This window comes from Harpia harpyja (genome assembly GCF_026419915.1).
Source record: "Harpia harpyja isolate bHarHar1 chromosome W unlocalized genomic scaffold, bHarHar1 primary haplotype SUPER_W_unloc_1, whole genome shotgun sequence".
NCBI classification, from domain to species: Eukaryota; Metazoa; Chordata; class Aves; order Accipitriformes; family Accipitridae; genus Harpia; species Harpia harpyja.
In genome coordinates, this window is record NW_026293183.1 from 529,691 (window position 1) to 538,350 (window position 8,660).

The window sequence follows — 8,660 nt, forward strand, 5'->3', positions numbered from 1 at the left end:
GGAGCCGCTTCCGCCGCAGCCAATCGGCGCCCGCGGCGGCGCTGTATCCAGCGGAGCGTGCGAGCGTGCGGGAACCGGCGGGGCTGAGGGTGAAGCTGTGGGTGAACTTGTGGGTGAACCTATGGGTACCGGCTATAGGTACTGACCATAGGTACCGGCTATAGGTACCAGCTGTAGGTAATGGCTATAGGTACCAGCCATAGGTACCAGCTATGGGTACTGGCTATAAGTACCAACTATGGGCACATCTATGTGTACTGGCTATAGGTATAGGCACCAGCGATGGGTACTGGCCATAGACACTAGCTGTAGGTAACAGCTATAGGTACTGACTATGGGTGCATCTATGGGTACTGGCTATAGGCACCAGCTATAGGTGCATCTCTATGGGTACATATATAGGTACTGGCTATAGGTACATCTGTAGGTACCAGCTATGGGTACCGGCTTTAGGTACTACTATAGGTGCCACTATCAGTACTGGCTATGGGTACCAGCTATGGGTATAGCTATAGGTAATACTATAGGTAACAGCTATAGGTAACAGCTATAGGTAATGCTATGGGTATCACTATAGGTACAGCTATAGGTTTATACACAGGTACTGCTATGGGCATCGCTATGGGTACAGCTATGGGTATTGGTATAGGCACCGCCATAGGTACTGCTATGGCTATAGGTGCTGCTGTAGGTAAAGCTATAGGTACGGCTATAGGTACCGCTGTGGGTACCTCCATAGGTGCTGCTATAGGTACATCCACAGGTACTGCTATGGGTGTCGCTATAGGTACCCGCTATAGGTACCGCTATAGGCACGGCTATAGGTACCGCTGTGGGTACCTCCATAGGTGCTGCTATAGGTACATCCACAGGTACTGCTATGGGTGTCGCTATAGGTACCCGCTATAGGTACCGCTATAGGTATGGCTATAGGTACTGCTGTGGGTACCAGTATGAGTACCGCTATGGGTACGTCCATAGGTCCCACTATAGGTCCCGGCCCAGGGCCGAGCCCTCCCGGCCCCGCCCCCCTCGCCGCGCGCCCTACCCGGCCCAGCCAATCGCAACACGCCGCCGCGGCCAGAGCCGCAGCTGCCATGGAGACAGCCGGGGGGCGTGGCGGCGGGGGGAGAGACACGCCCACGCCGCGCCTCCAGCCCCGCCTACGGCGGGAGGAGCAAAGGCGGGAGGATGCGGGGAGCCACGCCCACCTCGGGGGAGTAGAAGGGGGGGCAGAGACACAGGGACGGGGGGACACGGGGGACAGGGGTACGGACAGGGGGACACGGGGGGGCACCGGCAGGGGGATGGGGGGGTGCTGGGAAATGGGGACAGGGGGACAACAGGGACAGGGGACATGGGGGACACGGGGGGGAGGCCAGGGCAGAGGGCAGCACGGGGACAGTCCCCGAGGCTGAGCGGGGAGGACGGACAGACGCCCGGAAGGGGACAGAGGGACAGCCACCCGCGCTTCCAGCCCTACGGTGGGCCCCACCCCCCACCCCACCATCGCCCTTTTAAAACCTCTCCCCTCCCATTAATCCCGTAGCGGAAGCTGTTCTGACGCGCGGGTGGGTGGGGACAACCGGTTCTCGGGGTGGTCTGTGTGCGGCCTGGCCGCCGCCATGGTGAGGCTCGGCTCCTCCGCTCTGGGGGGGCTTGGGCCCGCTCCGGGGGTCCGGCTGGGCCTTGTCGGGGTCGGGCAGGGGCTTTTAAGGGAGTTGTGGGTGGGGGGCCTGGTGGCCTGCCCGCCCAGGCCGGGATGGCGGAGGGCCGCTCCCCGCTCTCACCCCGTGTCCCCCCACCTCAGTCGGCCGCGCTGGACCTGAGATCGAAGGAGGAGAAGGACGCGGAGCTGGATAAACGTATCGAAGCGCTACGGAAGAAGAACGAGGCCCTTATTAAGCGTTATCAGGTTTGGGGGGGGCTCGGCTCCGTCCTTTCCCCCCCACCCCCCCCCCCACCCCGCTGCTGCCTGCTTACAGCCCTTAATCCCCCCTAACGCCCGCAGCGGCTTAACGCCGGGGGGGGGGTGTTTAATGTAATACGGGGTCACAGGAGGGAGTTTGGGGGGGGGGGGGGTGTTTGTCCTGTCCTTCATCTCCCCAAAATCCACGGCGAGGGGGGTTTGTCCCGGCTCTCGCCCGTATCCCGATAATAGGAGATCGAGGAAGATCGGAAGAAAGCAGAGCAGGAGGGAATCGCGGTGACGGCTTTGCGCCGGGCGAGGCCAGCTGATGCTGAGCCGGAGAGGAGATGGGTGGACAAGGATCTCTCCATCACTGTCCAGGTTATGCTCTCCCCTGGGGTGAGTGGGGGGAGTTGGGGTTCAGGGCAAGGTGGGGGTCTGTTGTGTCTTGCTGACCCCCCCCCCCCATTTCTTTCCCTCTAGGAGAAGCACGTGGTGAAGGACAAGAAGCCGTTGGGCACCCCAAAACCTGACCGCAGTGCTGCTCCCCGCGGCTCAGGGCATGCCGGCCTGCGTCCTTCTGGCCGTTCCCCCTGGGGGGAACCCCCCACCGAGCCATTTTGGGAGGGGGCTGGGGGTGACGGCATGATCCCGGCAGAGCGCAGTGGCCAGGGACGGCGCTCGTGGGGCCGGGGGGTGGCCAGCATGGTGATGGGGGGTGACACTGGTCCTGACCGAAAGTCCAAGGTGGGTGTTTTGGGGGCCAGGTGGGTGTTTTGGGGCTGGGTGGGTTCACCCCACACCCTGGGGGTGCGGGGGGGGTTACTTGCATCTGGCAGTAGCTGATTTCTCCTTGCCAGGAGTGGGAAGAACGACGGTGGCAGAACATCAAGAAGATGAATGAGGAGATGGAGAAGATTGCGGAGTACGAGAGGAACCAGCGGGTGAGGAGGGAAAGGGGACTGGGGGGAGGATGGTCAGTCGTGAATGTCCCCCCCCAGGGGCGACAACATCCCCTTTTCCCCCCACCACCACCGCCGACTCAGGACGGGCTTCATGAGAAGAACCCTGTGCGTAACTTCTTGGATGACCCGCGCCGCAGTGGCCCCTTCCAGGACGCCGATCGTAAGGAGGGGAGCCGGCGACATGTCAGAAATTGGGGGGGGACCGATTTCCACAGGGTCAAGGCAGGGATGGAGCGTGAGAAGACCTGGCAGGGCCCCGTACGTACCCCAGTGGGTCCCCCCCACCTCCTGCCCCTCTTTTTTTGGGGGGGTCCTGGGGGTCTCGGATGGGGTTTGAGTGGCTGGGACAGGGCTTGAGCTGTGTCTTGCCGCAGGGACGCTGTTCCAGCCTGAAAGCTGGGGGGCCGCTGGACATGACGCTCTCCATGACGGGTCGGGAGCGAGCCGAATACGTCCGCTGGAAGAAAGAACGGGAACAAATTGATCAGGAACGCCTGGCGCGGCACCGCAAACCCACTGGGCAGTGGCGGCGGGAGTGGGATGCCGAGAAATCGGACAGCATGTACATAACAGGGGGCCTGGGGGGTTGATTTTTGGGGGGGGTTGTGGCATCCCCGGTGTCACCCATCCCCTTAGGTTCAAGGAGGGCTCTGCGGCACTGCCCGGCTCGGAAATGAGCGTCAGGGAGGAAAACAAGCGCCATCCTCCCAAACCTCTCACTTTTGGGGAATTCCTCACCCCGCATCGCACCCAGTGGAGGAGAAAGGGCCGGGGATGTGGCCAGGGTGCTGGGACCAAGCCCTACAGGTTGGTGGGGTCGCATTCCAATGAGGATTTGGTGGGTTGGGGCTCTTCTCTGAGCCCCATTTTCCCATGGATTTTGATTTCTGAGCCGCTGGGATCTTCTTTTCCCTTATAGCATGCACGATAACCGGTGGGAGGAAAAGGAGCTGCCGGTATTAACCGAGGAAGCCAAGAGCCGGAAGGTAAAACACCGGGGCAGAGCCTGAGGGGAACCAGTGGATGTTTGGCTGCGCCGAGGTGCCCTTCTCCCCCTCTGATACCCCCCAACCTTGTGCCCATAGGCAGAAGAAGCGCCGAGTGGGGCCCTCCCGGAGACCCCCTGCTCCCTGAGCCCTGAGGAAGATGAGGACCAGTGGGAGGACGTCAGTGAGGAGGAGGAGGAAGGTGGCGGTGGCGGCACCAGCCCAGGATCATTGAGCGAGGATGAAGCACCCTGCAGTGCGTCCCCCAAAGCCCAACGTCCCCCCAGAGCCGGGCAGGCTGTGGCTCCCAAACTGCGTGTGCCCCCCACCACTGTGGCACCTGTCCTGGATGGGGGGGCTGGCACCCCCCTGAGCCCCTTCTCCCCCATGGAAGGCCACCAGCCCATCTCAGACTGGGGCGAGGAGATGGATCTGGCCTCTCCCCGCAGCAGTCTGGGGGACAGTCCCCTTTCAGGTCCCACTGTCCCCAAGTCGAGAGGGGATTCCAGAGAGACTCCAGGTAAAAGTGGGGGGGGATCTGCCTGAATTAGGGCTGAGGGGGGGGGGAACGGGAGACAGGCCAAACATGGGCTGAACCCCTGGGATTTGGGGGGGACGTGTAGCCAGAGCAGCAGGACAAGGGAAGGGGCCAGATGGGGGCTTGACTCTGGTTTCTCCCCCCCCAGGACTGAGCCCCGTGGAGCTGGCTGGGCCCCCCCGGGGGGTGCAGAGCCCTGCAGAGCTCCCCCAAGGGGAAGAAACGAGGCCAAACACAGAGCAAGAGGCTTTGGGGAAGCATGAGGAGGCGGCGGGGAGCCCAGCAGAGGATGGGATGCAAGGTGGTGAGGGGAATATGGGGGGGGGCACACCACAGGGGACCCTCCTCAGTTCTAATCCCCCGAGGCTGGGGGGGGAGTGTCCTGCGAGCCGTGGGGTTCAGACCCCAATTTGTTCTCTCTCTCTCTCCCCCCCCCCCAGGAGTTACGGCATTTCCCTGCCAGCCGGATGCGGAGGTGGCCCCTGGCGTGGTGGAGATCGCAGACTTTGAGCGGGTGTGTTTCCGTAAGAATTCGCCTTCTCCGGCTGGCCGCTAACGGGGGACTGACACCCGCACCCTCCAGGCTCTTGTCTTGTCTGTCCTTCCCACTTCTGCTTGCCGGCTCTGACACTCCTGCGGACAGACTGACTCTACCTGCAAAACATCCCGGAGTTGCTGCGCTTTGCTCCCGGCATCTCCGGTTTCGGGATCCGGTTCCTTCCAAAGCCTGGGAAGCGCATCGGGTGGTGGAGGCTGGCGGGTGCTGCGCTTGCCCGGGAGGCTGCGACGTCTGTATGTCTGTCTGTCTGTCCTGGATTAAACTCTTCCCGTCCCAAACTGCCCAAGGGACTGGTCTCTCCCTGTAGCCATGGCCAGGAGGGAGGTTGCAGAACCAGGATAAGGCTCTGGGTTCGGAAGCAGGGGCGTGGAAAAGCACCAACCCCCTGCTCCCTGGGGCAGAATCGGGCCCTGCGCCCAAACGTGGGGCACCCGGCAGTGGGGCTGTGCTGCCCCACATGTCCCTCGCACCCGTCTCCCGGCAGTTGGGGGCTGACAGGAGGGTATAGGCAGGGACCGACTGACACCCCCCCCACCCCCGAGCTCTTCCTCAGCTCTGGGGCCGGCAGCTGCCTTCACGCTGCCTCCTTCTTCTCTCTCTCCTTCGACAGGATGGCCAAGTGCCCCGATGTCCTCGAGCAGCCCCTCTGTCACCTGGGTTGCTCCCGCCGTGACCGTTACAGCTTTCTAGAGACTGTGAGCTGGCAGGAATAACCCGGGGGGGGGGGGGTAGGAAAAAAAAGAAAATCACCTGCCTGCACCTCCGTGGGGGGGTTCCCCAAAATCCCTTCTGTGCCCACGGGGGAGGTGGGTTGAGCCTGGCGTCGTGGGTGTTTAGGAGCGGAGGATGCCAGCACCGGTGGCAGCGTCAAGGGTCCCAAAAGAGTTTGGGGGCTCCAGCTGTGCACCCCCAGTTCCCAGAAGCTCCCCCCAAAGTTCCTGCCCCTGGCAGGGCACTTTGGGGTCCCCTTGTTCCCCTCTTTGTGCCCTGAAGCTGGGCAGGATGGGTGGGCTTGACACCCCCCCCCCCCAACCCCGGGCTGCCTCATCCCACCGGCTCTTTGTAAAATAAACCTTGAAAACATCTCCGCGCCTGGTCCTTGCTCACAGGGGACCCCCCTGCTTTGCTGCTGGGGTCCCCCCTTGCTCACAGGGGTCCCCCTCTCCTCTTAAGGCTGGGAAGGTGGTGGGGGGGGGGTCCTGGTACCGGCAAGGGGCTGCCCAGCAGACACTGGGGCTGGGAAGCTACCAGTGCCTGTTACCTGTTGGGGGGTTCCTGGTTTTTGGGGGTGAAATGAGGAGCGTAGGGGCTCTGGAGGAGGCTTTGGGGTGAAATGAGGAGTGTAAGAGCAGGAGGGCTCTCCCCTAATCCCCACCACCACCATCCTGGGACCTTGTGCTGTCCCTGGGGACCAGTGGGGACACTTGGGGCACAGCAGGTCCTGGCTGGGAGAGGAGAAGTCCCCTGGCTCCATGGCGGTGGCTGGTGGTGTCCCCCAGACCGGGGGGAATCCCTGTGAGACCCGTCAGCTTTCCCCAGCCACAGCGGATGGGTGAGGGATGCTCCGGGCTCTCCCCAGCATCACCTTTGAGCTGAAACAAGCTAGATACCCCTCAAAAAACCCCACTGTTTTGGGGTTGACACCTCGTTTTCCAGCTCTGCTTGCTGTTGCAGAGGGGTCTCCGCCTGCAATCTCCCCCCTCGTTATACCCGGAGACAAAGTTTTCCTGGCCCCGCTGCCCCTCCCAGCCCACTTGTCGTTGTTGTTGTGTTCGTCTTTTTTTTTTTTTTTTTTTTTTCTTTCTTCTCTCCACCAATGATCTCTTCCCCCTTGGCGTTGCTTCCTGTTCGCTGCTGTATAAAAACCCAGTGCTGCCCACTCGTCCCCACGGAGCGCAGCCGGAGCCGGCGAGGACCCAGGTGAGCGGCTGGTGGGGCGTGCGATGGGCGAGACTCCCTTTGCCTAAAAACCAAAATCCAGTGCCGTGGGGGGGCAAAGCTGAGCTTTGGGTGATCTCCATCCTTGTGGGATGGATTTTCCCCGCTGAGGGCATGCGGTGAGGTTGCTGTGGCTCCTCTTTAGGCATTGGGTGATGGTTGGAGATGCCATATCTCCTCCTTATCCCTTCTTCCCATGCTCCGGGTCGCTCAACCGGCTATCTGAGGATCCTAGACCTTCCCTGTGGTTTCCTCTTTCTCCTTCAAGTTTTTTTCCAACCCCCTCTTGGTGCTGGCGATGCTTTGGGCACAGAGAGGTTTCTCTTCCCCCCCGGGGGCTTGAGAACCAAACCAAAATCATCCCCCCGTGGCACCCACCCAGTAGAAGCTGGAGAAACTGCTGGAGCTGCAGCTCCTGCGGCGTTTCCTCATCCAACTTCTTGCGCCACGGAGCTGAGGGCAGCTTGGTGAGGAAGTGGGGAAATGCCTATTTCCTCGGTTACTGGGGTGGAGGTGGGGGGGGGGGGGGGGACACGACCATGAAGCCAAGCGGTTTGGGGTGCTTGCACCACACGTTCTCATTGAGGAGCATCTCTCCGGGCTGGTTTTGGTGGTGCTGCCTCTTTGCCCTGGGGGGAGAGGACTGTCGGATGGAGGTGAGAGATGATGGCGATGATGATGGTTGTAAGGAAGAGATGTTTTACGATGAGGGTGGTGAGATGCTGGAACAGGTTGCCCAGAGGAATTGTGGAAGCCCCGTCTTCAAGGTCAGGTTGGATGGGACTTGGAGCAACCTGATCTAGTGGAAGATGTCCTTGCCCATGACAGGGGGTTGGACTGGGTCATCTTTGAAGGTCCCTTCAACCCAAACCGTTGCGTGATGCTACGGACAGGGCTTTGAGCAACTTGATCTAGTCGAAGGTGTCCTTGCCCATGGCAGGGGGGTAGACTAGATGATCTTTGAAGGTCCCTTCAACCTAAACCATTCTTTGGTGGTCTAACAGAGTGTGGTTTCTAGGTTGGGAGCTGGTGGAGGATGGACTTCTCAATGTCCAATTATACCTTCAATTATTCCAACGGGGATGACTATTCCATATATGATTTCGATGGCTATGAAGTCCCTCACAGCTACCGTGCCATCCTGGTGCTCTACGCCCTCATCTTCCTCCTGGGTGTCTTGGGCAATGGAGCTGTCATCTGGGTGACCGGCTTTGAGCTGCGGCGCACGGTGAACGGTGTCTGGTTCCTCAACCTCTCTGTGGCTGACCTTCTCTGCTGCCTGGCCCTGCCCTTCCTGGCCCTGCCGCTGGCCCGTGACCACCATTGGCTGTTGGGTCGCTTCGCCTGCAAGCTGCTGCCCTCCCTCACCATCCTCAACATGTTTGCCAGCGTCCTCCTCCTGATGGCCATCAGCGCCGACCGTTGTGCCCTGGTGACGCGGCCGGTGTGGTGCCAAAACCACCGGACGTTGGGGCTGGTCCGGGGCACTTGCGCGGCCGCCTGGTTCCTGGCTGGGCTCCTCACCCTTCCCTCCTTCATCTTCCGCACCACCCGTTTGGATGACTTCTCCGAGAAGACCACCTGCATCCTGGACTACGCGGCCGTGGGGCATCACCAGCAAGTCACTGAGCTCATTACGGCTGTCACCCGCTTCATCTGTGGCTTCCTGGTGCCCTTTGTGGTGATCACGGCTTGCTATAGCTTGCTGCTGGCCCGTGTCCACAGCAAGGGCTTTGCTCGCTCCCAGAAAGCCATCAAGCTCATC

The 8,660-nt window shown here is 61.2% G+C and overlaps 1 protein-coding gene across 8 annotated transcripts; it reads left to right on the plus strand.

The window, feature by feature from the left end:
• Positions 1-1,383: 1,383 nt before the first annotated feature.
• Positions 1,384-8,196, plus strand: LOC128138051 (coiled-coil domain-containing protein 9-like). Of its 8 annotated transcripts, none has more exons than XM_052779335.1 (16): positions 1,384-1,628; positions 1,811-1,915; positions 2,162-2,308; positions 2,393-2,656; positions 2,770-2,853; positions 2,956-3,132; positions 3,249-3,436; positions 3,511-3,681; positions 3,794-3,860; positions 3,960-4,380; positions 4,547-4,702; positions 4,839-4,912; positions 5,042-5,190; positions 5,568-5,652; positions 6,828-6,877; positions 7,914-8,196. In XM_052779335.1, the coding sequence occupies exons 1-16, from the start codon at positions 1,626-1,628 to the stop codon at positions 8,098-8,100; spliced, it is 2,328 nt and encodes a 775-aa protein (XP_052635295.1). In that variant the 5' UTR covers positions 1,384-1,625; the 3' UTR covers positions 8,101-8,196. The 8 variants fall into 8 exon arrangements, 6 of the variants coding, with proteins under 6 accessions (XP_052635295.1, XP_052635296.1, XP_052635299.1 ...); XM_052779336.1 differs by having other exon boundaries at positions 4,547-4,699; XM_052779339.1 differs by having other exon boundaries at positions 3,960-4,116.
• The last annotated feature ends 464 nt before the right edge of the window (positions 8,197-8,660 follow it).

Coding starts and splice junctions, on each gene's coding strand:
- LOC128138051 (XM_052779335.1), top strand. Junction 1,916..2,161: donor CCCTTATTAAGCGTTATCAG/GTTTGGGGGGGG, acceptor TCCCGATAATAG/GAGATCGAGGAAGATCGGAA. Junction 4,913..5,041: donor AGATCGCAGACTTTGAGCGG/GTGTGTTTCCGT, acceptor TCCTGCGGACAG/ACTGACTCTACCTGCAAAAC.